At 46.8% G+C, this 27,904-nt stretch overlaps 1 protein-coding gene across 6 annotated transcripts in view; it reads left to right on the top strand.

The window, feature by feature from the left end:
- Positions 1-27,904, top strand: part of kif26ab (kinesin family member 26Ab) — a 287,692-nt gene that overhangs the window by 234,663 nt on the left and 25,125 nt on the right. For 5 of the 6 annotated variants that reach the window (XM_072489866.1, XM_072489859.1, XM_072489874.1 and 2 more), the window contains one exon: positions 158-3,656. In XM_072489866.1, coding sequence (XP_072345967.1) covers positions 158-3,656 — 3,499 coding nt within the window. Of the gene's footprint in view, positions 1-157; positions 3,657-6,233; positions 6,479-6,680; positions 8,393-27,904 lie in introns of those variants that run through there. The other variant, XM_072489881.1, reaches the window with a different exon arrangement.

Genomic DNA, 27,904 nt, shown 5'->3' with positions numbered 1-27,904 from the left:
TAGAAAGCATTCCTAACCCTGTTACTACAAATAACAGTGAACTACTTTCCATCCAGCCTTGTAAAATTTACAAGTCAAATTTTTGCCTCGGTTGAATTTCTTTTAAATTTGTGATTCCATTGTCTGTGTACAATAAGCACTTTTCTGTTTGAACTAGTATGCCTCAAGTTCTTCAGGAGGAGAAAGTTCTTGCGAAGAAGGTCGGATTCGAAGGCCACCTCACTTAAGACCCTTTCACTCGAGGACCACAGCTATTGATCCAAATCTTCCTGCGTTAGGAATAGCCAGTGATCCAGATTATTCGTCAAGCAGTGAGCAATCATGTGATACTGTTATTTATGTTGGTCCCAATGGTGCAGCACTGTCTGATCGAGAGTTAACCGATAACGAAGGACCGCCAGAGTTTGTCCCCATAATCCCTTCTCTGAACAAGAGGTATGAAACCAAGAAAGGCAAGGAAACGGTAATTGTTGGGGGTAAGAGGACTGAAAGGGACTATTTCAAATGCAACACTTTCGCCGAATTGCAGGAGAGGTTAGAGTGCATTGATGGAAGTGAGGAGCCCATCACATTTTCTTGCGAGCAAGGACTTTTCATCTGTAGTAACAGTCCAGTCCTGACAAGAATGGAAAATGTGCAATGTATAACCGTGCAGGAGATGACCCAATCTGCCCCTGCATCCGAGAAGGTACCAGTGTCTTCTCCACAAATATATCGAAAGCTTTCTTCAATAGAAATGGTGTCACCTAAAAAAGGGCAGAGCCCACATAGTCAAATTCCTGTGCAGCAGCCGAATGGATCTCCAGTGAAGAGTCCCTCTCACTCAATAACAAGTGAACACTTCAAACTGCAAACCAAAGCTGAAGGAAGCAAAGCGGAATTAAGTGGTGATACTGGAATAGATGGAATCAAGGAGACAATCACAGCTTCCACAAACGTGCCCAAATCTAACAGCCCGCAAGCACAAAAGCAGGGACAAGCCACACCTGTGCCCGCCATAAGAGAAAAGATGTTTTTCAATCGAAGGCCTCTGCCAAGCCCCGCGCCACCTCCCCCCCAAACAAAAGATAGAAAAATAGCCTGTTCAGAATCCATCAGTAGCTGTGTGATTAGAACTCCTCCAGTCGGAATGAGCCATCAGGTGACAAATAAGCCGGAGTCCATTGTAACTGGAAACGCTGCTGCACATTGCAGAAGCAAATATAAGCCATCCATGGTGTCAGATATAAACCGCTTAAGGTCAGCATTACGGAGCGATTGTATTGAACGAGACATGTTGACCACAACTGTGACTCTGCAGAAGCCTGTGGAACTGAATGGAGAAGACGAACTAGTATTTACTGTCGTGGAAGAACTGGCGTTCGAAGGGATTTTGGAAAGTGGCCGACCCGCCAGCATTATTAGCTTTAATAGTGATTGTTCACTTCAGGCCTTGGCCTCAGGCTCACGGCCTGTCAGCATTATTAGTAGCATAAATGATGACTTTGAAGCTTATACCTCACCAGCAGCCACTGCTGGAGCAAACATGGACAATGTTGTGCCACTTGCAGATGATTCTTTTTGCAACAGTAGCAGACGATCGTCAATTAGCTCCTGGCTCAGTGAACTGAGTATCTGTGCTGTAGAAAGTGATGGGGCACAGCCTCCTGACACTTTTGTTGTGCAGTCTTGCTACACTTTTGGTGAGCAGTCTTTGGGGCCTTTCAATTTGGATTCACCTGACATGCTGCAAGACATGTGTGCATCACTGACACAGGCTCAAAAAAGCACCATGACTGATAGATTCTACTGTTCTGAATTGGGTAAGGAAAGTACCAGTTCAACCAGAGCCCTTGTCAACACTAACAAAGGTTCCAATGCCTTAAGTTTACCCAAAATGGTTTCTGGCAAAGTTGTGACTGGCATTAATAATTCATCAGTAACTAAAACAAGCACACCAGTACATTGTCATGTCCCAGTAATTTCTGAAGGAGATCCTATTTGTGATATTAGTCTTCCCAGGAAAATAAAACCTACCTCATCTGTGAACCATAGCGGGAGCACAGTAGATTGGGGAGACACACAACAACAAGAAAACGAGCTGGAGGATCCTTGGTTACAACGCACAAATAACCAATTGGAACCAAAAGTCGAGGATCAAGCACTTTCCAAGAACCCATCACCCAAATCCGGTACTAACAATCAAATAAAACAGCAAATGAAAACCCCCCAAAATACTGGGACGATTCCTAGGCTTAACAAATCTCAGACAACTGTTTCTTGTGCGCAGAGGGTCGTGTATGGATGTGAAGTGGCAAATCAAATTGATGGAGTAATTGGTGCGAACACGAGGAAAAATGATGTGCCGGCAAAGGTTTCACAAGTCAAAAAAGGAAATGCAATGGTTGCCACAATGCCAGTAATGCACACCAGTGTTACTGCTGGAGCTATACCCAAAGATCAACGAGATTTTGCTTCAGGAACGAGCAGCTTAAAATCAACGGCATGTAAGAAAACGTCAGTGCCTAAAACAAGCATGCTACCGAGGCTCAATGGGATACCTCCAGCACCTCCCGTCCGTAAATCTAGTCTAGAACAAAAGAACAGAGTTACTCTACAAACCCATGCCCAAAAATGTGCCAATCCAGAGGTCGTTAAAGTAGCACCACCAAAATCAGAGGATGAAATAGATGGGAGACTAAATGTTGCTTCTTATATTGTTGAAGGTAACAATAACCGATCAATAATCATCAAGTCTGATCAGATGTCTATTAAAAACGTTTCAACTTCAAAATCCAGAATGCCTAAGCCTGATGCTGTGCATCGCTGTGGGAGTCAGCTATCCCTTGAAAGAAGTGATAGCCTTACGTCAGTGGGATCCAAGCACAGCGTGACTAAGGAAAGTGTTCACCTTGTCAACAACAACAGCAGAACAGGTCGATCAGTACCGAGGCTAGGTGTGTCACCGTCAGCTCCTGTAATGTCTACTTCACCCAGACCTGTAGTCCCTGTGCCGGGCAAATCCAATCAAACCAAATGTACTTCCAATAGTAAGGTTGTGGCGTCAGGAAATAAATGTCGAAGCCTCTCTTCGAGTGGTGCGAAGGGGTTAAGCACATCTGTTAAATCATTAACCCAGTCAATGGGTCGTAGTTCCAGCGTGCCATCAAATGGAAAAACCATACCTCGTTCGACGCAGGTGGCAAATTGTAAACCTGGCAAAGGAACAATCATGGGAACAAAGCAAGCTGTGAGGGCAGCAAATAGCCGTGTCTCTGAACTAGCATCTGGGGCTTCTTCCAGTAAAATGGGCCATCTGAGGGGATCCACAGATTCTGACAGTGGGAATGACAGTGGGGTTAACCTCAGTGATGAAATATCACAGATACCAGTCTTGCCTTCTCCATACAGTAAAATAACTGCACCAAGACGACCTCAACGCTATAGCAGTGGGCATGGTAGTGACAACAGCAGTGTTCTTAGCGGAGAGCTGCCTCCAGCCATGGGGAGAACAGCTCTATTTTATCATAGTGGTGGCAGCAGTGGTTATGAAAGTATGATTCGTGACAGTGAAGCTACAGGAAGTGCGTCATCTGCACATGATTCCCTGAGTGAAAGTGGAATGTCTACATCTGGCCGCAACAGAAGTTCCAAGTCTCCCAAAAAGCGAACAGCTGGTAAGCTTTATTCGTCTATTGATTTTAGTATTTGGCTCAAATTTTTAAGAAGGGAAAGTTCAAAAACAAGTCTTTGAGGAATGATGCCCTTTAAATACCTTGTATTCACTTGTGGGATTTGGGTGTCATTGCCCAAGGCCAGCATTTATTGCCCATTCCTAACTGTCCTTATATAAAACAATGAAAGATGAAGCCATGTTGTGTGAAGATGCATTGTGTGTACATTTTATGTATTTTTCAAAGGCTTTTTTGGGTGATATTTGCAAAGTATAGTTCCAGGTTTCTTTATTAGTAACCTCAGATCATCATTTAGTTGGTGTTAGATATTCAGCTTCTCACAAGTAAGGCTATGGTGTTATTGTCACTGTTCACGAACAATTCAGTTATCAAAGGTCATTTCTCATATAATTTTTCATCTCCTTGCTGATTATTTCTGCACCCCATACCCTGGACTGGATTTTAACCTTTTCCACTGATGGATGTGAAGACAAGGAGTCTTGTTAAATTCAACCGGCCCTTTGTCCCCCATCGACCCACTCACCTCCACTCGCCTCCGTTCCCACTGCAATAATATCAGTGGCAGGAGTGACATTGGATTACATGTTTGTAATATAATACATTTAAAACAAAAGGAGTGACATTGGGTAGACAGCCAATCAGTAGACCAATTAAGACCTTTAATGGCCATTATAGGGCTTCATTGTCCAGGATGTAACAGGTGGCAAGAGAAACCCACACCTTGTAACCAGCTAGGCAGATTTCCTTGCTTATGTTGGACAAGGAGTTCCCTCCTTAACAGGGCACCCCCCCCCCCCCCACCCCCCGCCCTTACTGGGCCTTGCCAACTTGACACCTACCAAGACCGCCACACGCCTACCCAAATCCTGATCCAGTGTCTCGTGCGTCTGCCTCTGCGTGACTGGTAGCTCCCTGAGGACATAAGAAATAGGAGCAGGGTCATTCAGCCCCTCGAGCCTGTTCCATCATTCAATAAGATGGTGGCTGATCTGATTGTGGCCTTAACTTCACTTTTCTGCATGCCGTCCCCATAACTCCCGACTCCTCTGTCAATCAAAAATCTTATATATATTCAATAATCCAGCTTTCACTGCTCCCTGGGGAAGAGAATTCAAAACACTGGCCACCGCCTGAATGAAGAAACTCCTCCTCATCGTCATCTTAAATGGGAGACCTTTTATTCTGAAACTGTACCCCAATTCTAGATTCCAAACCAAATTCCTCTCAGCATCTACCCTCTCAAGACTCCACCAAATCGTTCAGGGCCATCACCCCTCTTTCTCTTAACTCCAATGAGCGCAACTCCAACTTGCTTACCCTTTACTCAAAAGGCAATTCTTTCATCCCAGGAATCAAGCTGAACTGCTTCCAATTCAAGTATTTCTCAAGTTAGCTGACCAAAACTGTACAGCTTTCCCTGAAGGTCAGAAATCCCACCTCTGGCCTATTAACAACTAGTGGCCGTGAGACCACCGGTGTTCCCCTAGCTGGGCTTCCCGCTGACTTTTTAACAGGATGGGTATGGTGGGGTGGTGCTGGAAATTCAGGGCCCAATATAATTCAGCCCCATAACTCTTCCTGGCCACCATAGAAGGCATTGATTCCTTGCTGGTTAGAGTTTCATTTTCAAGAAGTATCTCGTCAAACGTCGGTATTCATCTGTAAACTTTGACAGTGAGTCTCAGCTGGCTAATCAACGGTCAGCCAGTTGTCATCTTCTAAAATTGGGATGAGTTCAAGTCTTTGATTTTGGAGATAATCAGATTTGCAGGTGCTAAATCTATGAGCTCTGAAAGCAAAAAAGTCATTTGGGTGGACAGGGTCAGAATTCAGTTTGTTACTGGGTGATACTGTGTTCCTAACCCTGTTAATAACTGGGAATTGTAATTGAACTGAAGATTGGTGCATAATATGGCTGCACCTAATGGAGTGGGCATATTATGACAGAATACAAACAGAAAAATGCATCATGTGATAGATTTCCCATTATTTGCAGCATGATAATGCTCAGTGCGAAGGGTGCCAATGTATCTCTGGCATTCAGTGTTGTTTCAGGCATGGGGCAAATTTAAATGGCCAGTTTTGCAAAGGGAATCTGCTGCAGAAGGACTGATGAATGAGTGGCAGCGATAGAATATTTTTTCTTTTGTTGAGTCAAGACCATGGACGCACTTATGCGGCAGCGAGGCACCGATCAGCATTGTAAATGTAATAGGAGCCGGCCTCCAGTATGTAAATATCTCTGAACCTGGGTCAGGGCTACATCCATGGGGGAAATGTGATGGTTACAGCTCACCTCGAAACTGCCTCCAAAAGAGCCTCTCGCAGAGTAGATATGCTGTAGTTGTGGTCATAATTCTTGGAAATTATTATCTAATTTACTGCCAGTGGCAACTTGAGATACACAATTAGAAGCCAGTTGATAACCTCATTAATATATTAAATAATAAATGCAAATAAAAGTAACATCATAAGCTGGTGATGATTATGCAAAGTGGAGTTCAGCAGGAGACCGCAATGGCCATGTTTCACCAAGAGAGTTATTATTCTCATCAATAGTTTACAAACATCAAGATGCTTTATTTGGATCAGTCACTTCGGTACCAACGTCCAATGAGAAATTAGCAACACCGCCACCTTGTCAGAAAAGAATCAGTGACCTGAAAAGGCTTGTGAGAAAAAATTGTTCAAAGGTTGAAAGGACACTGTTGAGGTGCTATGCTCCTGAAGAACTGGAAGAGACACAGCAATCACCAAAATCATTCTAGAGGGGAAACGCCTATCTTGGAGGCCCAGATAATCTGGTGAGTTCTACATTAACGTTTCTCCTGCGCAGTCTACCATTGTGCGTAACTGGATTTAAGCTGAATACTATAAATAAAATCTTTAATGTTAATTTGCAAAAGGAGGTTGCACTCTGCCTGCGATTGAATGAGCTGTTTGCCATTCTTTGGCACATTCACCTGTAATTAATAGCTTCTATATTGTCCCTTTCTGTCTCCACAGATGTATTGCTGTTCTTCATTTTCTACAGCATTCAATGCAAAAGGATTTGTCATCCCTGCGAGTATAGCTGAGACACCAGACAGCAAGGAATCCTTTAGTGGGAGGGAGCCTTTGGGGCGGAATTTCAGTTTTCCACCCGGGTATATTTCAAAATGAAAGTTGGGTGGTGGCTATCGTGAGGGAGCTGATCAGCAGCAAGCTGTAAATGTGGCCTATTAAACTGGCAACAAGCACCATGGGAATAATTCCCCAATTTTGGACAGCCAGCTGTGAGCCTCACCTGCCAGGAATGCACATCTGACATTTGGGTACATGTTAGTCATGATTTGCCAACCATTTAAAAGAAAAGCTGAAAACCACGTGCCGTATGTGACTGAATGTCAAATATGTGCTCCCTTCCGTAATGGCAAAAGTTGGAAACCATAGACCCAGGGTGGGGGCACTCATGATCTGCCATTGAATGGTAGGAAAACACATGCCTATTACCTGATCCAACACAGATTGAGCCTGGAGGTAGCTCAAAATTCAGCTGTTTCACAGTCAAACAAGAGGGGCAAGGAAAGAACAAGAGGCAGGTGCCGAAATTCATTATGACCTGACATCCCAAAGCAGCATGGAAAGGGGGAACACATTTCATACCGTGTATAATGGTAACATTGGTATTAAGGCATTAAAACCAATTTATTTGGTTTTAAGGCACTTTGTCTATCTATGCGTTGGAAGTTTAAAGAGATGACATTATTATTGAACAAAGACTGCAGCAGATCAGTATTGAAACTGTAATCCCACACTATTTAGAGTGGATTCAAAGTAATTGGATCTTAATGAGGTGCTATTTACTTTTTGAACATGTTTATTATTGTAGTCAGTGCTGAGCAGTAACCCAACACCAGTTAGAGGTGGTTAAGTATACAAGGGAATTGCAACTTAACGAGGTGTGAGCTCTCAGTAAACACCTGTTCCTGCCCAAAATACATGGAGTGCTTGACATGTTGCCAGTGGCAACTCAGTAATTAACTATAATGAAAATGGTAAATTGGCTAGTGCTTTTGGATGATTTAGAATGATTGTCTGATTGAAACATGGCTAAAATGAAATGGCGGGGACTTTTCTGTAGCTGCTGAATCGCGCCATTTACAACGCACGTGCTATTGTGTGATCTATGAACACATGTTTCACATTGCTAATGGTCACCTGGGAAATATTGCATAGTTTGGTAGGACAGAGTTAAAAGAGTGTAATGGGTTCTCTAGTAAATCTACTGCTGTAAAATTAGCGACCCTCCTCCATGTTATTCTGAGATGTAGCCACTCTCAGCTTTCAGAGAAAACTGAAAACCTTTCCATGGGACCAGCATTCGCTCAAACAGCAGAACATCCTTCGATGGACATGACCTCCAAAACCCGACCAGCTAATTTTATTTACTGCAAAAATATGAACAAGAAGCCATGTGCTGGTTGTTTTTGGTATGGGGATAAAATTGTTGCTTCCGTTGTTAAATATTTTTGCACCGAAATGTGAAGTACTGGTAGAAATTGCACTTATAACATATCCGTATCATATCCATATCATCTATACAGTTGTACAATCTATCTAAAAGATAGTAATGAGAATAACTTACAGTTAAATGTAAACTACTTTTATAATGAGTAATAACTTATTCATTTGTAATATTTTTCTAGTTCCACAGTAAAATAGGCCTATTCTACTCATTTATGGTTCCTGTGTTTTATTTTTGAAGTCTCTGTTGTCTTTTTATTCTTTATCCAAGCTAGTCATACGAATGGTTTGAATCCTTCAGTAGATGTGGAATGTTAACAGTTTCTCAATTGCTTTTGGCATGGTTCCTCTCAGGGTCCTGACAATATTATGATACATGTGGAAGGTGTCCTCCCTGGTGCCAGTAACAAAAGCATGGTAACACAATCTACAAATATGAGTTTGATGCACTTGCAGAATAGTACAATATTGTAATACTCACAGTAGATTTTCACCACAGGAAAGATGCCTGCCAGTCAGCTGTTTGGCTGAATGATGGATGCTCACACATCATTATAGCACAGTTGCCCGTTTTCAATACTGCCATATTTTGTATAATTAGAAATACAGGTCATTTCGGTGACTGGTGCTAAATGAAGGTTTACTTGACTGTGACTAAACCATCCAGGTAAATCAACCACATAATAATTGCCTGGCTGAAAGTAATTGATTCCATTCCCCAATAATTAGCTTAATTGCTGCTTTTCATCAGCCATCCTTAAAAACTTAACCGCCCGGTTAAAATGATTGAGGAAATACTTTTACTCCTGCCCAAAATATTATGTAGCTGAGGTGGGTACTAAAATTATGGCCAGGCTCATTATCACTCCCATTTTCTTCAAGGAAAATGACCGACGGTCGATCAGTCGCCCAATGAGTCTGAGCTTGGCCAACCCCTGAGGTCAGAGGGAAATTAGAAACAGATGGAAATTGATTTGTCCATGAATGTTACTGAAATCCTCGTACCCACCTCCTTCATCTCTAGACTAGACTATTCCAGTACTCTCCTCGTCCTTTCTCCATTTTCCAAAAACTTCAACTCAAAATATTGCAACACTCGGCCTGATTCCGTGCAGTCAGCAGTTTCCTCTCACTGACTTACTGACACTCACCCCACAGCACAATTTATGATCTTTGCTTTATCTCCCTTTATGGCCTTGCTTTCCCCTCCACCCTGTTGTTTATTTTTCTCCCCACTCATCCAGCGTTTTGCATATCCCACCCCTACGACCCCCCACCTCATTGATACTTTCATTGACAGCAGAGTCTTGGCGTCCTGGATCCAGCTCCCTGGATTTCCCTTCTTCACTCTCTTTGTCTCCCTCTCTTCTGAAACCCTCATAAAGCACCAAGTTTTCCATTACTGCTCCTCATCACTGCCTTCCTGTCTCATAGAAGCATGGAATCACTACAGTGCAGAAGGAGGCCATTTGGCCCATCAAGTCTGCACCAACTCTCTGAAAGAGCACCCTACCTCGGCCCACGCTCCCACCCTATCCCTGTAACCTGGTAGCCCCACCTAACCTTTTTGGACACTAAGGGGCAATTTAGCAAGGCTAGTCCACTTAAACCTGCACATCTTTGAACTGTGGGAGGAAACCGAGCACCCGGAAGAAACCCACGCAGACATGGGAAGAACGTACAAACTCCACACAGACGGTGACCAAGGCTGGAATTGAACCCGGGTCTCTGGAGTTGAGCAGCAGGGCTAACTACCGTGCCACCCTTTATCATTATCTTTTTGCTGTTCTTCTCTCTGACTGTCCCCAACTCCGAGCTATAATCCATCGTTTTTCCACAAAGGTGAAGCCAAAGCTTAACACCTGGTTCTCCAGCTGTCTTTGTTGAGGGTTGACTCATGAAGCTATCAGTCTAAATTGTCACCTCTCTCTTGCTGTTTGACCTATAGTACCTATAGGCCGAATCTTCTGCTCTCGCTGGTGGTGAGCTAGGAGGTGAGATGGGCATGTAATTAGGCAGGATGGTGGCATACCTGAATTGCACCACATTCCCACCTCCACCAGAATTAAGTTCCGGGCAGGAAGGCCCATGATCAATCTTCTTGCTCCACTGTCTATACAGGCCCCAGAGTGGTCAGTTAATGACCAGTTAAGAGCTTTTACTGCTGGCAATAACCAAGTGATGTCAGCATACACGACAGGCAAAACTATCCAGCTAGTTTGTCACCTCTTGGGAGGGGAGATCCCCCAGCCAAAGGCACAGGGACTTGACATTGGGAAAGGGGGGGGGGCACACTGAGAGCCACCCCCTGCACTAACCACTGGTCCCCTACACCACTCTGTTCGTGATCCCCATTCCGTGAGCCCCCTGCTCTCAGCACATGACTTACCTGTGGCCTGGGACATCCCATGTTCCTGGGATTCTTGTCCCGAGGTGCTGCTCAGCATAAGAACTGTCAACCTTTGACTGGCCAGCAGCCCTCGGTAGGCGAGGCGTCGGCTCCCCGGGATCTTGATTGCAGGGTGATACCAATCAAGCCAGTCGAAACGGTAGTTAACAAGAACTGTGGTTTTAATCAGCTAGAATGAGCCCACCAGTAGCTCCTCCCGCACTGAGAGGCTGTCGCGGATCGATGGGTTATGTACCTTCTCAGAGGGGCGGAGCCAACAACAACATAAACACAACAACAGCAACAGTGAGTAAATACAATAATATATACAACAGCCATACGTGGCTCGCCACATTCACCCCCTGTTTAAAATAAAAAGTCCGGCAGGGGTGAAGTGGACTCACAGGTTCAGTCTCACAGGTGTGGTGTCTGCTGTGAACATTGCAGTGTAGGTGCTGGCTTCGAGACCTTTGACTCCGGGAGCACGTCGTCCTCACACCAGGGCCCCGGACAGAGTGACGGCGCAGGGGCAGTGCTAATGGACCCCGGATGAGTTGATGGGGTAGATGGGGAGGTAGAAGAAAGCGGTGATGGTGGGTGCAGGTGTACCAGTTGATGGGGTAGATGGGGAGGTAGAAGGAAGCGGTGAGGTGATGGTGGGCGCAGGGGTACCCGTGGGGGCCAGGTCCCTGAGGGAGACTGTGTCCTGCCGCCCGTTGCGGTGTGTCACGTCTGCGTACTGAGGGTTTGCATGGAGGTGAACCCTCTTGACCAAGGGGTCGGCCTTATGGCTCCTCACGTGCTTCCGGAGGATTACCGGCCCAGGTTTCGTTAACCAGGCCGGGAGCGAGGTCCCGGAGATCAACGTCCTTGGAACGACAAATACACGGTCGTGAAGGGTTTCATTAGTGGCAGTACACAACAGTGACCGGATGGAGTGGAGCGCGTCAGGGAGGACCTCCTGCCAGCGGGTGACTGGGAGACCTCTAGACCATAGGGCCAGAAGGACGGCCTTCCATACCATAGCATTCTCCCTCTCCACCTACCTGTTTCCCCGGGGGTTGTAGCTGGTAGTCCTGCTCGAGGCGATGCCCTTACTGAGCAGGTACTGACGCAGCTCATCGCTCATGAATGAGGATCCCCGATCGCTGCGAATATAAGTGGGGAAACCGAACAGGGTGAAGATGCTGCGCAGGGCCTTGATGACTGTGGCAGAAGTCATGTCGGGGCATGGGATAGCGAAAGGAAAACATGAGTACTCATCAACAACGTTGAGAAAGTACACGTTACGATCAGTGGAGGGGAGTGGCCCTTTGAAATCCACACTGAGGCGTTCAAAAGGGCGGGAGGCCTTCACCAGGTGGGCCTTGTCTGGCCGATAGAAGTGCGGCTTGCACTCTGCGCAGACTTGGCAGTCCCTGGTCATGGCCCTGACCTTCTCTGTGGAGTAGGGTAGGTTGCGGGCCGTGACAAAGTGGAGAAGGTGGTGACCCCCGGGTGACAGAGGTTGTTGTGGATAGCCCGTAACCAGTCAGCCTGCGCGTTGGCGCAGGTGCCACGGGACAGGGCATCTGGGGACTCATTGAGCTTCCCAGGACGATACAAGATGTTGTAGTTATAGGTGGAGAGCTCGATCCTCCACCCCAAAATCTTGTCGTTCTTAATTTTGCCCCGCTGCGTGCTGTTAAACATGAAGGCAACCGACCGTTGGTCCGTAAGGAGAGTGAATCTCCTGCCGGCCAGGTAATGCCTCCAGTGCCGCACAGCTTCCATAATGGCTTGCGCCTCCTTTTCAACAGAGGAGTGCCGAATTTCAGAGGCAGGGAGGGTACGGGAAAAAAAGGCGACAGGCCTCCCTGCCTGGTTAAGAGTGATTGCCAGGGCAAAGTCAGACACATCGCTTTCCACCTGGAAGGGGATGGATTTGTCCACGGCGAGCATCGTGGCCTTGGCAATTTTGGATCTGATGCGGTTGAAGGCCAGGCGGGCCTCAGCCGTCAGGGGAAAAGTGGGGGACTTAATAAGTGGGCAGGCTTTGTCCGCGTAATTGGGGACCCACTGGGCACCTTTTCAGGGCCTTGGGGCAGTGGGGAAGGGGGGGTTGCAGGAGGGGGCGCATGCGTTCAGGGTCAGGCCCTCGGACTCCGTTTTCCACACCGAGGATGGCTAGTCGGGTTGTGCGGAAAACGCATTTCTCCTTATTATATGTCGAATTAAGGAGTCGGGCGGTGCGGAGGAATTTTTGAGGCTTGGCGTCGTGGTCCTGCAGGTCATGGCCGCAGATGGTAACATTATACAAGTACGGGAACGTGGCACGCAGCCCGTACTGGTTGACCATTCGGTCCATCGTTCGTTGGAAGACTGAAACCCCATTGGTGACGCCGAAGGGGACCCTGAGGAAATGGAAGAGATGGCCATCTGCCTCAAAGGCAGAGTATTGGCAGTCCTCTCGCCGGATAGGGAGCTGGTGGTATGCGGACTTCAAGTCTACCGTAGAGAAGACTCGATACTGCGCAATCTGATTGACCATGTCAGATATGCGCGGGAGGGGGTACGCATCGAGCTGCGTGTACCGGTTGATTGTCTGACTGTAGTCGATGACCATCCGGTGTTTCTCCCCAGTCCTGCCGACCACCACTTGTGCTCTCCAGGGGCTATTGCTGGCCTCAATGATCCCTTCCCTCAGGAGTCGCTGGACATCTGACCTGATGAAGGCCTTGTCATGAGCACTGTACCGTCTGCTCCGGGCAGGGGTCCCCCGAACATCAGGGTTAGACTACGGAGGTTGCACTGAAAGTCTAAACCCAGTAGGAGAGGGGCGCAGAGATGGGGGAGGACGTAGAGTTTGAAATTGGCGTATTCGACGCCCTGTATTGCCAGGTTGGCGGTGCAGTACCCCCGGATCTACACGGAGTGTGATCCGGAAGCTAGGGATATGACTTGTGAGACGGGAAGGACCCGGAGGGAACAGCGCCTTACCATGTCCGGGTTGACGAAGCTATCCATGCTCCCAGAGTCGAAGAGGCAGGATGTCTCCTGCCCGTTGAGGCTGATGGCCATCACCGAGCTTTGAAGCTGGCAAGGCCGGGACTGGTCAAGTTGAATGGAACTGAGTTGATGGCGATGAGTGTCGTGCTGGTCGCAAAATGGTGGCGCGATGACGTCGGCCAAGATGGCTGCCCCCACGGGTCACACGCGGCGAGTGATGCGTCAGCAGAGGGCGCTCCGGGCTGGCACGATGCCACGCTGCGGGGTCTGTGAGTCTCAGACTGGGCTTGACAGGCTTTTGGTTTTTGATTTTGATTTTTAGGCTTAGCTAGGCATACCTTAGCGTAGTGCCCCTCCTTGCCACACTCGTTACACGTGGAGTTGTGAGCCGGGCAACGCTGCCTGGGATGCTGGCCCTGACCGCAGAAGTAACAGAATGGTCCTCCGGAGCTGGGCGGCTGCCGCGTGGTGCAGGAATGAGGCACGCCTGGGTCGGGTGATGGCTGCACCTCCGATGTCCCCAAGGATGTCACGTGGTCGGATGGGAAGGCATTCAGGCTCTGGAAGGCCACTTCCAGCGAGGTAGCCAGCTTCACAGTCTCCTCGAGGTCGAAGCAGCGGCTTCTTTTCTAGAAGCCGCTGCTGGATGTAGCTGGACCGGACACCTGCCACATAGATGTCCCGGTCCATCAGCTCCGCCTGCTCGACCACTGTGACAGTCCTGCAGTTACAACTGCAGACGAGTACGCTCAGTTCACGTAGATATTCAGCCAGTGACTCACCCTGGCGCTGACACCGCGTGGTCAGAAGGTGTCGAGCGAGTACCTCGTTTACCGGCTTCATGAACTGCCGTTTGAGCAGCTCCACTGCCTCCGTGTATGAGGCCGCGTCTCTGATGAGTTGGAAAATCCTGTGGCTCACCCGGACGTTAAGGAGACGCTGTTTAATTTCCGGGGAGACCTCGGCGGCGAAGGAGCTGAGGGAGGACTCAAAGCAATTGAGCCAATGCTCAAATATTGCCGTAGCCTCCGGCACCTGCGGGTCAAGATCGCGGCGTTCTGGTTTTAAAACTGCTTCCATCGTAAAAAAATCTAGCTGATTAAATTGATACCAATCAATCCAGTCGAAACGATAGTTAACAAGAACTGTGGTTTTAATCAGCTAGAATGTGCCCACCAGTAGCTCCTCCCGCACTGAGAGGCTGTCGCGGATCGATGGGTTATGTACCTTCTCAGAGGGGTGGAGCCAACAACAACATCAACACAACAACGGTAACAGTGAGTAAATACAATAATATATACAACAGCCATACGTGGCTCACCACACGGGAAGGCCCATCGCTAGCCTCACCACTGCCTCATCCGCTTGTGGTTCGGCAGGCCTTCCTGGAAAGAAGCAACGCGGGCAATATTCTGTCCCACATTCCCATTCCACTCAGACTCTATTGTACACATCTCTCAAGAAGGGGATGGACAGCTATAACTGGTTCAACCTAATTTGGCAATTTGGAATTCCTGGATATTAAAATTCCTGGAAATTAAGCCTGTGTGTGAACTCAATTTAATCTAATGGTGCCATAATCACATAAATAAAGCAAAAATTCCTTCCATGTTGAATGAGGGGAAAAATTGGAAACAATGCACTTTTATATGTGATTAAAACAAAAGCATGTACCACAAGACACAGTGTGAGAGCTAGGAGATGTCACCCCTTAAAAAGTGATTTGAGAAGCTTTTTAAAGGTTAGGAGATAAGTAGAGAGGCAGGGTGATTTAGGAAAGGAATTCTAGAAATGAGGGCCTAGGAAGTTGAGAGCCTAGCTATTAATGATGAGACGAAAGGAGGGACGATACCACAGAATGGAAAATTTTCAGGAGGAGGCATTTGAACAGGGAGCTTAAGTGGAGTGAGGTCGCAGAAAGATTTAAGGACAATAACGAGAACTTGGAATTCAATATTTCCGGAGTCACTAAATCAACCTACGTCACCGCAGGCAGGAATGTTATGAAACCGGGACTTTTTTGTGGTATGGGATATGATCAGCTGTGCGTAAACAAGTACAGTGAAAGGATGGAAGGTCAGCTGATGGGTTTAAATAGAAAGTTTGGAGAGAATTTGACATGGAGCTGGGCGGTGAAGGTGTATTCAAGAATTTAAGAAACAAAGGGAAGTTTGCGATTGGGTTGCTGAAGGATGAATTTATGAGGGTCATGGGGGCAGATGTTTCGATGAGGATAGATTTTAAATGGAAGAGAAATGCAATCTCAGCAATGAGGATGACCATAATGGGTTCATTATCCATCATAACAACATCTTCAGTATGAATATAAAAATCCCTCTAGGTTCGGCAAACCTGGATTTAATTTCTTTCCAAGGGAATTATTGGGGTGGATTTCAGCAGAAGTACTCCTGCTGAACTGTCGTAACTTCAATATAGGAGGAGTGCAAGTCCCCAAAAAGGCAGTGCTTTTTGTCCAGAGTACCCTTGGCTCTTCCACTGAGGTTGGAGTGGATGAATGGAGAACCGTATTGAGAATTCAGCTCCCTATGTGGTGAAACAAACTTTCTTGCTAATTCCTTTACAGACATACTGCCTTATACTTTTCACAAATTTAGTGGATTTTCTTGGGGCTGCTGCTCAGGAAGGGGGTGAGGGAAGGTTGGGACCCTACAATTGAGATTTGGAGGCTGCCAAATTCCACTGAAATGATTTGGAAAGGGTTTTGTTATTAGATGGGGTCTGAGTCAATGAAGTAAGTGATTAGGAAATAAATGACTGGATTCTGTTTATGTTATTCACTATAAGCAAATAAATAAATAAGTAATTTGTACTCTTATAGGAAAGCTACAAAAGTAAGTGTGGTGGTTGGGGTGCATGGGTTGGCACTGAATTGGCATAAGAGCTATAAAGGGCCATGGGGGTACAGGGGCATCGGATTTCACGGAGGGCATGAGGGGTTATGGAATTGGGTACAGGGCATGAGGTCCATGGGTTCTCTTGGAGGATGTATTGGGGTGGGGTAAATGGGTGTGAGGGGTGAGGATTTGAGGAATGTTTTATGCTTTATTCTTTGAAACAAAATGCGTATACCTTGCTGGAACCCCAAGTCAGACCTTGCACCCACACCCACACCCGCATTCTCTTCACTACTTCCAGGTCCCCTGCCCCAATTCTAATATAGATTGTCACCCCCTCCCCACCTCGCTGAACCAAAACTGATGTTTGGGCAGCCATTTTTAAAAGTCAGGTTTGGGAAGCAGAGAATTCTCCTTACTCTGCGCACTTGACTCAGGGATGAATATCAAGACCGTTGTTTACACAGCTTTTACTTCCAAAGGTTACTAGTTAAAAAGTTTGAAGGCCAGATCTTTTGCCCCCTGTCAAATGTCCAACAAATTTGGGGAAGGTCCTGGCCTGGGACATTGTTCTGCTGCTTTGCTGTTTTCCCTCCCATTACAATGGGTGTTTTCGAAGGCCTAAAATACACCCCCCCCCCCCCCCCCCCCCATGTTTGTGGGCAAAAGAAAATTAAGCTTAAATTAAGGGAATGCACCTTATTGCTTGCTATTTTGCCTGATTAAATGTGGGTTGTGGGGAGTTACTGTTCATGGAAATGGTCCTGTTTCCAATGCTGGCCATTTTTGGCCAAGGTAGATTCAGGGCGTGCCACTACACCATGAGGCAGTTCGCCAATTAGGTTCACTAACAGTCTTATTAAAGACACTCAATGCAGCCAACTTGGACTTTCCTGTTGGCATCCAGTTTCACAGCACGGGTGGGTGGCTGTCCAACTGCCTGGAGGCAGACACCCACTCGTAAGCTCGGGGCCAATTATCTAGGCAGGCAAATATGCTCACCTTGCTTAATTGGATCAGGGTACTGCCAAAGGCTGCCCTGTGGAGGGATTTCAGCCCATCCTCCTAAGGGGTAGCCAGGCTGCTTTTTCTGTTACGATCCCAGTTGATGTTATTATCTATTTATTTATTTATTTTTCCAGTTAAGGGGCAGTTTAGCGTGGCCTACCCTGCACATCTTTGAGTCGGGGGGGAGGGGGGGAGACCCACCACGCAGACACGGGGAGAATGTGCAAACTCCTCAGACAGTGACCTGAGGCCGGGATCGAACCCGGGCCCTCGGCGTCATGAGTCAGCAGGGCTAACCACTGCGCCACCGTGCCGCCTCCCCAGTTGATGTTATAACTGGACGTGAATATTCCAGAATGGAACCATGACTCTGACTTTTACTTTGTGCAGGAACAGTCACAGGACCATTAATTAATTTTAACAACAAGAAAAATAATCCTATTAAACATGTAAAATTGGATGATGATACAATACTCCTTTACTCCTCCCTTAGCTTAACAAATAGACACATATTTTAAGATTAACACAGATTACAAAGTATATCTTAAGCTACAAAGATCTTAGTAACAGAACATCCCTTTAAACACACAAGATTGCTGTGGTTAAATGCACCCTCCACTCTGAACCCCAGGTGAATGTCTATGGCTCTCTCCTCAGAATCCTCCCAGAGGATTGCACATGAGAGTTTCCAAACTCCACTCCAAAAAACACACTTTAAAGTAATTTTTCACAGCGCTGCTTTCCATCAGCAGTTTTGCATTCTGAAATCCAGATCAGGGGCAAAATTCTCCGGAAACGGCGCGATGTCCGCTGACTGGCGCCCAAAACGGCGCAAATCGGTCGGGCATCGCGCCGCCCCAAAGGTGCGGAATGCTCCGCATCTTTGGGGGCCGAGCCCCAACATTGAGGGGCTAGGTCGGCGCCGGCCGAATTTCCGCCAGCTGGCGGAAAAGGCCTTTGGTGCCCCGCCAGCTGGCGCGGAAATGACATCTCCGAGCGGCGCATGCGCGGGAGCGTTAGTGGCCGCTGACGGCATTCCCGTGCATGCGCATTGGAGGGAGTCTCTTCCGCCTCCGCCATGGTGGGACCGTGGCGGAGGCGGAAGGGAAAGAGTGCCCCCACGGCACAGGCCCGCCCGCGGATCGGTGGGCCCCGATCGCGGGCCAGGCCACCGTGGGGGCACCCCCCGGGGCCAGATCGCCCCGCACCCCCCCCAGGACCCCAGGGCCCGCCCGCGCCGCCTTGTCCTGCCGGTAAGGTAGGTGGTTTAATTTACGCCGGCGGGACAGGCATTTTAGCGGCGGGACTTCGGCCCATCCGGGCCGGAGAATCGCGCGGGGGGGCCCGCCAACCGGCACGGCGCGATTCCCGCCCCCGCCGAATCTCAGGTGCCGGAGACTTCGGCAACCGGCAGGGGCGGGATTCACCCCAGCCCCCGGCGATTCTCCGACCCGGCGGGGGGTCGGAGAATCTCGCCCCAGGTTTTCCAAATGACTCTTTTAAACAAGCTTCAGATCCTCTTGCAACAAAGAACACAGTGTCCAAGTTTTACCACTTCCGCATCAGGACTTTTGAAAATCTTGACTGTTGCACAAATTGTTCACAATTGCTTTAACTATCGATTCCCAGACCCTATTAAGATGGGATAAAACTTTTGATTTACCTCTGAAGTCTGCTTTCCCACTTTAATTCTGGTTACTGCAACTCTCTTTAACTCAGAGAAGTTTGCTTACATTTCCCTTGAATTTTCCTGAATTTTGGTCTCTATTCTCTTAACTTCAATCTTCTTAAAACATTCTCGCTGTTCTAATTCCCTGGTATTCTGGACCGCATCTGCCTCTTTGCACATTCCTTATCCTGTCCAGTCTTTCTTCTTCTGGCAGTATTGTGAGATGTTCACTCCCCGGTGTACTATCTTCAACAGCAATATATCCAGTGAAAATTAAATTTTAATAACCTTTCTACCTTAAAAGGTAAGCAATGGTCACATGAAATGAAATGAAATGAAATGAAAATCGCTTATTGTCACAAGGAGGCTTCAAATGAAGTTACTGTGGAAAGCCCTTAGTTGCCACATTCCGGCGCTTTTCGGGGAGGCTGGTACGGGAATTGAACCCGCGCTGCTGGCCTTGTTCCGCTTTACAAGCCAGCTGTTTAGCCCACTGTGCTAAACCATACCCTACATCTGTCTTTGATTTACTCTTCATGCTGTAACCCTCTCTAAGCACAGTTGGAACTGAAACCAACCCCCACACATACAAACATCATGTCCAGCATGAATCTAACCATAGATTTTACCCTTCCAGGCATAGAAACATTAAATTATCCCACTTAAAACTATACTTTCTTTCTAATGTTTACCAATACAAATATAAATCCCTTTAAACCACCTTTATTTTCCCAACATTTCTCATTAAAATTTTTAAAAGGTTGGCAAGCATGTGTCTTCATTTTGAAGTGTTGTTTATGGAAGCCTGTTGCTCCTTTCAAGCTGGAAGGCTCCTGGCTGGCCATGAAGCTTTGAGAGCACCCTGCAGCCCTTAATTGGACATGGAGCCTGTCTTTATGCCAATTAAGAGCATATCTCCGTGGATATCCAAGATCAGTGATTGCTTTCCCTGCCACCTAAGAGGCAGGTTTGGGGCTGGTATAATGTCCCAGCTTCTGTTTCCTGCCCTCGACATGAAGATTCAGCTAACTTGTGTTCTGCTACCTTGCATACATTGTTCATCCAGCCAGAGAACCCTGGGTTCAAGTATCAGCTTCTCACAGACGGACGTACCTCCAATTGAATCTCCATAGAAACCAATGATTCTTTAAAAATGACTTGAACTTCAATTTACTAACTGAAAAAGTGACAGAAGGAGCGAAATTCTCCATTTGGGAGACTTTCTCTTGCTGGAGGTGACTGCTAGGTGAGCAAATCAGGGAGCGATTCCCAATCCTCAGCCATGCACATTTTATGCACGGCGAAGATTACGAGTGATTCCCTACCCACCATTTTGAACAGGTGGCCGATAGAGAGGTTCTGCGGCTGTCCACCCCCCCGCATCACAAATAAGGCCACCCTCACGTCTTCCTTATCACAAATCAGCCCCCATCCTGGATTTTCTGGGTCCCCCTATCCCCCAAGTACGGGGGTGACTCAACTTGGCTGCCTCTCCCAGAGACCCCTAAATAGGGGGACACCCCACAGCTACCTCCTAAATAGTGGTACAGTGCAAAAAGACCCCCTAAATAGGGGCACCCCCAGAGAAACCCCCTAATAGGGAGCCCCTTGCGGAGACCCCCAAATAGGGAGATGCCACAGACCCCCCAGAAGTGAGGCCTTGTCAGGAGAACCCCCAGAAAAGAGACCCCTGTCAGGAAGCCCTCCAGAAAAGAAAACCTGTCAGGATGCTGCCCAAAAATGAGACCCGATCAGGAAGCCCCGCATAAAAGAGAAATCTGTAAGGAAGACCTCCAGAAAAGAGACCCCCGCCTGGAAGCTAGAGAGCAGTCCCGACAGAGGCAATGAAAATAATTACTGTTGTAACACTCAACTGGCCATACACCTGCTGGTTCAGACAGAGGAAGCACCACCAGTTCCCCCAGCCCTCGCGGAAGCCCCCCGCCCGGCCAACAGCACGGCTCCTGCCCGACTGTGGCGGCGGTGGACACAGTCCGGGTTCCCAACCGCTGAGACCAGATGTCAACTGCATGGTCGGGAACTTGGCTCATCGGAGACAGAGCATTGGGGAACAGCTTGCGGCGCGCGATGCGACACCACCATTTCGGAGGGGGCGGACGATACAAAACCTGCATCAATTACGAAATTGGCGTCGGGGAAGGATGAATCCCGCCCATAGTCTCCCAAACGGAGAATTTTGCCCCTTTATTTTTCCCCTGCAAATGAAACACATTCAAGCAGAGCGATAAGCTTGTTACAAAGTATCACATTATTCCCAAACGGCACTTTTTTTCCATCATTCCTAATTTTGCGGCTAAATATTTAAAAAAAAAGAAACAGGAAGGTATTGATCGGCACCTCCGTTTACAGTGTTTGAACTTTCACCATTAAATTCTGGTTAAAAAATGACATTGCTGAATTGTATCATTACCATGGAACAGTTTAATCTGGTGGAGGAAAACTTTTCAGATTAGGAACATCTAGCTTTCCAGCTGAAATAAATCAACTGGCGGGATGCTCCGTTTTCCCGGCGCCCGGGGGTTTCCCGACGGAATGGGGCTCCTCATTGACCGGCCAGCGTAATGGAGAATCCTGTCGGCGTGGTGAGGCAGAAATGTGGCGAGGCGGGGCGGGGCATCCTGTCCATGGTTTAATTGGATGCTCAAAACTATAGTATTCCATTATCAGGTCTTCCACTTCTACCACTTTCAATTAGTGCACGGTATTAAAATAATATCATGATCCAGCTTTAAGTAATTGCAAAAGTGATTATATTTTGATGCAACTATAATAGTGAAATCTTTTCAGAAGTATGATTGTGTTTGCCTATTTGTCTTCCTTGTCAGACTAACTGTTTTATTATTACAAACATAACTCTCATTTAAAATCCCACCCGCAGATACTGAGTGTACACAAATCTTTTAATAGTAGATTTTTCACTATTCGTGCAGCGCACCATTAGAAACCCAAATGCTTATTACATGCTGTAATGTATTTTCATTCAAATGAAATGTGAGATGCAAATCACTTTGCTGGAATATCAACTGCCATGGTTTTGAACTGTTGAGTAGAAGTGTACAAATGGTAGAAAATGCCAATTGTAAAGCATGCCCTTTTAAAATTTTCAGTCTATCTGTTAATTGTTCCTAAAAAAGACAGACCAAAAGTTATTTCCTGCTATTACTCCGCAGCTTTGAAGATAAACTGCATGGTTTAAAGAGACAGCACTTTATCGTTGTCTTATTTACCTTGAGACTTTTAGTCCATGGACTTTTAGTCTTATTTACCTTGCGATGGTTGGTGGGCAATAAATAACTGACAAATGTAAATTGTGTGGAACTGGCTCCTCAGGCATTTCCTCCGCTTGTTACTTCTGCCCATGCCAATCACCTTGGATCAAGTGTACACAAACAACATTTTTTTTCATACATCTGGACAAAGCTGGGAGAGGAAACTTCTCCTTTTTATTGGTTCCAGTGTATAATCTGTTCAAGGTTTTGGATGTGTTATAAGCAACACTTACTCTGGAGATTGGAAAGTGGAATTCTGGGTTGTGACAATTGCAAGTTTAAATCGTACAATTCTCACCTGTGGCTGAAGGGAAGGGAAATATTGATCATCTACCGTTGGGGCAAGGATTTGGACTAACAAGGTTGGATAATATTCTTCTGTCTAATAGCTAAGTGAAAGGGTTTTGTTACTCAATCTGGATGCCCAGTACTGTACAAAATAATACATATATTTTGTTTTTAGTGCAAATTCATTCAGAGCAACTGAAAGACAGCAATGATAGAAAACGCTGTGGTGATGATTTAGGAGAGAAACTGAGGCAAATGCTCACTGGGATAGCTTTGGGAGTGATCGTAACAGATGAGGAGATTGGTGGGAGCAGGGGCTCATTCTGGGGTTGGCCGGCAGGTCAAGCTGGGTGGGGGAGGAGTTGATCCTGGGTGAGTGGGGGAGGGGTTGATCCCGGGGGCTGTGGCCAATTGGGAGGGCAGGAGGGGCGGCTGATTTGGTGGGCTGTTAATCCCGGGACCTGGCGGAGTGGTCGGGTGGAATCAGAGACCTGCGAGGGGGTGCTCCAGGGAGGGGTGATCAGAGGCCTGAGGAATGAAGGCCTGCTGAGGTGGATCAGACCCTGGCAAGGATGTGGTCAGAGGGAGGATGAAGGGGGGAGGGGGGGGGAGGGAGGGAGGGGGGGGGGGATCTTCTCTACTGCAAGGGTTTCCTCAGACAGGAATGTTATCTGGGAGTTAGGTCAAAGACGCTCACCTGCTGGATCAGCCAAATCCTTGGCCTGAATGTGGCAGCCCGTTTCTCTGTTGCTCAAGCAATCCAGCCAACTCACAGCCTCGTTGTCATATATGAAGTGCCGACCTGCCTTCTTTGAGCAGGTTGGCTGCCCAGCACCTTCCGGCCTCTGTTAAATTGGATTGTGATTTTTAAGACCTTTGCAATAACAAATTCCAATGCCTTTCGCAAAGTTTGTTGTGGGACGCAGTGCTCCCCCCACCTTTTCTCTCAGCTTGTGATAACCGTATTTTCACAGCAAGGCTGCTTGGTATCGAAGAGATGTTAGTTGTAAAGGCTCAGCTCCCCCTTTTTTATACTACCAGGAGGCAGCCAGTTCGCCTGCCATTTTACATTCCAGGCAGAATCTATTATATATTAGCTGTTGCAACAAGCAACCGCTACATGTAATATTGGGGAAAGATATGTTGGGTGGGATTTTACGACCCCCCCCCCCTCTGTTTTGTGATGGTGGTGCTCATCTTTGGCTGGCAGTGCGATCTTTTGCTCCCGCCACTGTCGATGTGTTTTCCCGTTGTTCGCACCCTTCACCGCTGGGGAGCCTGTGGTGGGGGGGGGGGGGGGGGGGTCATAGTTGCCGGTACCGGATAATGTTTGGCCCCGGCCTATATATAATCATGGATTTTTGCCCCATCCTTCGCCTAGTTCATATGTTTACATGTATGTCCAGCCAGCAGGCAGTGTGGAGTTGGAGCTGTGGAGGTATCTGAGGCCCATTGTAATCTTCATTGTCTCTTCTACTGCTACGGAGAAATATTGAATTTAGGATCATAATCAGAACATGTGAAGCAGAGTGAATATTTAGAAACAGTCAGAGAATTATTATTTCCATAAGTAATAACTTTGGTGATCAAACCGAACGCATGTCTTGTCTCTGTTTACAGGTTCTTCTGACAGGTTGAATAAGTAATTCATTACATCTCCATTAATTAACATTTGTAACTGATGATATTATTTGTCATTGATTATATTCTTTGTAATTGATTGAGCAGGAATGCATATGTAAAAGCAATTATGGAGCAGCAACCTTGTCAAGGAGATCAGAGAAGATAAATCACTGTAGCTTTATTCATTTGATGCAGTTCTAAAATTGCTCCCATTCTGTGACTTGTTTTTCATTTGACAAATACTGTTTTCGCAGAAATGACCAGAAACCCTTGTGTCGTGTAGTTAGTTAAAGTGTGGCTAATTAAACTGGATTAATTGGATAGTTCTTTGATAAAGCCCACAGACACAACAACCTGAGAGACATTCTTCTGCTCTATAAGGTTAGATGATTCTGTTGCACCTTACCAGATCCCTCTGGCATGCTGCAAAAGGCTTCATGATGAGGCACATTGAAGTGCAGTGACTGTTTTCCTGTGAAGAACATGTGAGCCATTTATCACACAGCAAGGTTTCACAGAAAGCAATTCAATGAACTACAAACTTTTTTTCCAGCACTATTGCATGATGCCAGGTCTGTCGAGCAGGATAACAGGGGAACTCACTGACTTTTATTTGAAAAGTGGTATAGGATCTTTAACTGAAAGAATAACAATGGTGGTGGAAGTGTTTCAAGTTGGGCTAATCGCAATGAACTAGGTGTCCAGAAACAAGGAATGAATTTCTGGTAATTGAGCCCTATGGAAAACCCAGATACAGATTAGAAAACTGAAATAGTGTGATTTTTTTTCATCTGTTGGAAGCTCTGATTTGAATGTCACAAAATGACTGGGTCTCAAATAGGTCACCATGCTGGCATGACCTCCAGCATTGACCCACCCGACCATCCTCTGAACATTCAGGGTCAATTAAAGAGAAAAGGGCACATTTCTGCTACCCATTTGTGCTGTGTTGCCTCAAACCTTAGTCACGTTTGCCCTTGGGGGAGCGGGAATTGTTGAGGCAGGGGGGCCAATCTGATTGCATTCATGCCCGTTCCTAGGTGCCAGGCTATTTTGCAGGCATGTACTCACCCTTGGGTGTACATGTGTCTTTAGAGCTCACCTCACCAGCTGTCATGCAAATACCAGATTCCAACTGAGGAGCCGGGGTCTGCAGCTTAGTCAGTCCTGACCCTACCAAGGGGTAGATAGAAGCTGCTGCAGAATGGTGGAGGCTGGAAGCTGCAGCAATAAACTCAGAAATTACAGGAATGGAACTAGAAAATTGGGGAGTTGATATAATAGCTGACTGATCTATTTGGTTGATATATGTTAGGTTCTGCAGGTAACCCTGCAATAAGAGCTGGAAAGCAAGACTTGACGTCTTCAACTTCAAGTTTACAGTGTCCGACAATCACTTCTCCATCATCACCACAGTGCCACCTGTATCCCCTTTATATATACATATGTGCAGTCTATCAAACAATAAGTGTGGTCTATTGAACAATTAAAGCTCAAATTTTAACTCAAGTACTGGGAAACATTAACTATTTCCTAACATTATACTGGAGTGGTATGTTGGAAATCTACCCCATATAATTTTTTTAAACCAAAACTTGAAATGACATTTTGACAATGACCCTTTTCGCAATAATTACCAGTCATTGACTGCTACAGTTCAAACTTGGTGATGATTCTGTTTAAGACTTAGAGACGGGCTCTCAATTTCTGAAGGGAATATCCTGATCTTTTGGCATTGATGCCGTGGCCGGGATTCTCCAAGCCCACGCCGCTCGGAGAATCGGAGTTGACGGCGAGATGGCCAGCGACGCCGGTCCGATGCCGGAACATGATTCTCCGGCGACCGGAGAATCGACACCAGTCGCACGCGCGCGGTCAACTCAGCGCTGGTCGGCGGCTGTTGAAAGAGGCCCCTGCGGCCACCTGTCGGGAGCTTGGCGCCGCAGCTGCGGTGCCGTCCTGAAGGGGGGGGGGCGGGGAGATCAGTCTCCGGGAGGGGCCTCCATGATGGCCAGGCCTGCGATTGGGGGCCACCGATCGGCGGGCTCACGTGATCTGGGGGGGCCTACCTTCTTCCGCACAGGCCCGCTGTGTGGCTCCGCCATGTTGCACGGCCGGCCGCCGCACGCATGCGCGGACCCCCGGTGAGCAGTGCAGGGTCGCGTACGGCAGCTGGAACTCCAGTGCCATGCTAGCCCCCTGTGGGCAACAGAATCGCTGGGTCAAGAGGCCATTTGATGCCGGCGTGAAACACTCCGGTGTTCGCGCCAGGGTCAACACTTAGACGCGTTTTCAGAGAATCCCGGCCCATATTTCCATGCGGTTTCACTGATCATTGCTGACATTATGGTGGAGGTTTGAGATGAGCCTCTGGAAATAAATGCTGGCAATTTTATCATCCAAGAAGTTTTCAGGAGGGACTGAGTTTTTACAAAGTTCGCCCCTCTCACTTTGGTGAAGCAACATGGGAAATGGCATAAGCTCGCTGACATTGTTTCCTGGAGTTTATATGACTTATTGACTGAAGTTACAGTGGGTGAGAGAGTAGTGGGTAAATCATTGTAACTCCCCCTCTTACCCTTCTTAAAAATTATTTTAAACCACAGTTACATTGTGTGAATTGTTTTTGGTGACTGCTCGGGATATAATGAAATATAATGAGTGCTGCAGAGAAAGAGAGGTACAGGGAAAACATACAAATGAATTCAGAGAATGCTTTTATCCTTATGCAGGAGCTGATTTGAATTGTAAAACAAGGAATGTAGACTGATGGCAGATTTGATTTATCTGTAAAGGCATGATCAAAAACTGTGATAGCACTCGAGGCTAATTTTTATCTTTAAAAGGAAAGACACTTGGAGGCTTTTGTGCAAAATAACAGGATGCATTTAAAATATCCCAGTATTTGCATGACTTCCATATTTGACATGTTTGACGGTGATGTGCGCTCCTGGAAATGGTAATGTTCACTTTTGTTGTGCAATTACCTAACGCAGTTCTGATCTATTTAAATGTGTCATGCCGTGTATGCCTTCTTGAATATGCTTAACTCTTCTTAGTGTTGCTTCAATTCTTCAAAATAAATGCAGATTAGAGTAATTTAGATGACGTTTGTTTTTGCCTCACTGATGTGGTGCTGAGAAAGTATTTTCCATTGTGCTTGATGTTATGTACAGACTTAGGAGGTTGATGGGCAGGAAAAGACCACCTAATCTCTCAAGCCTGCTTCACACCATATTACCTGCAGTATTATAAGCAAACCCTTGCTCTCTGTTCTTACCTTCCCTGCACCCTGCTCTCCTGTAATGTCCTGGGAGAGGCAAGAAATCCCAGGGCCAATAATGAAAAATGTACTCTCAAAAATTCCGTTCCTCCCCCCTCAGGTGACCGAGACCATTTTAGGAGATCACTTGGAGTAAGTGTTATCTATAATGGCTCTTACTTTCCATCTGATGCAATCTGTGCGCCAGTTAGGAACTGGCCCAGCTCCTTCTTAAAGGTTTGCAGAGACTTAGTATCCAAACCCCAGCCAGCAATGTTACGCTCAAACCTAACCAAGCATTTGATACCAATGGCCATTGAACTCTACATGTACCTTGACAGAAGAAATTGGA

The sequence above is a fragment of the Scyliorhinus torazame genome, chromosome 2, assembly GCF_047496885.1.
Source record: "Scyliorhinus torazame isolate Kashiwa2021f chromosome 2, sScyTor2.1, whole genome shotgun sequence".
Lineage (NCBI taxonomy): Eukaryota > Metazoa > Chordata > Chondrichthyes > Carcharhiniformes > Scyliorhinidae > Scyliorhinus > Scyliorhinus torazame.
The sequence above is the reverse complement of the archived record's forward strand: the minus strand, read 5'-3'. Positions and strand labels throughout refer to the sequence as shown.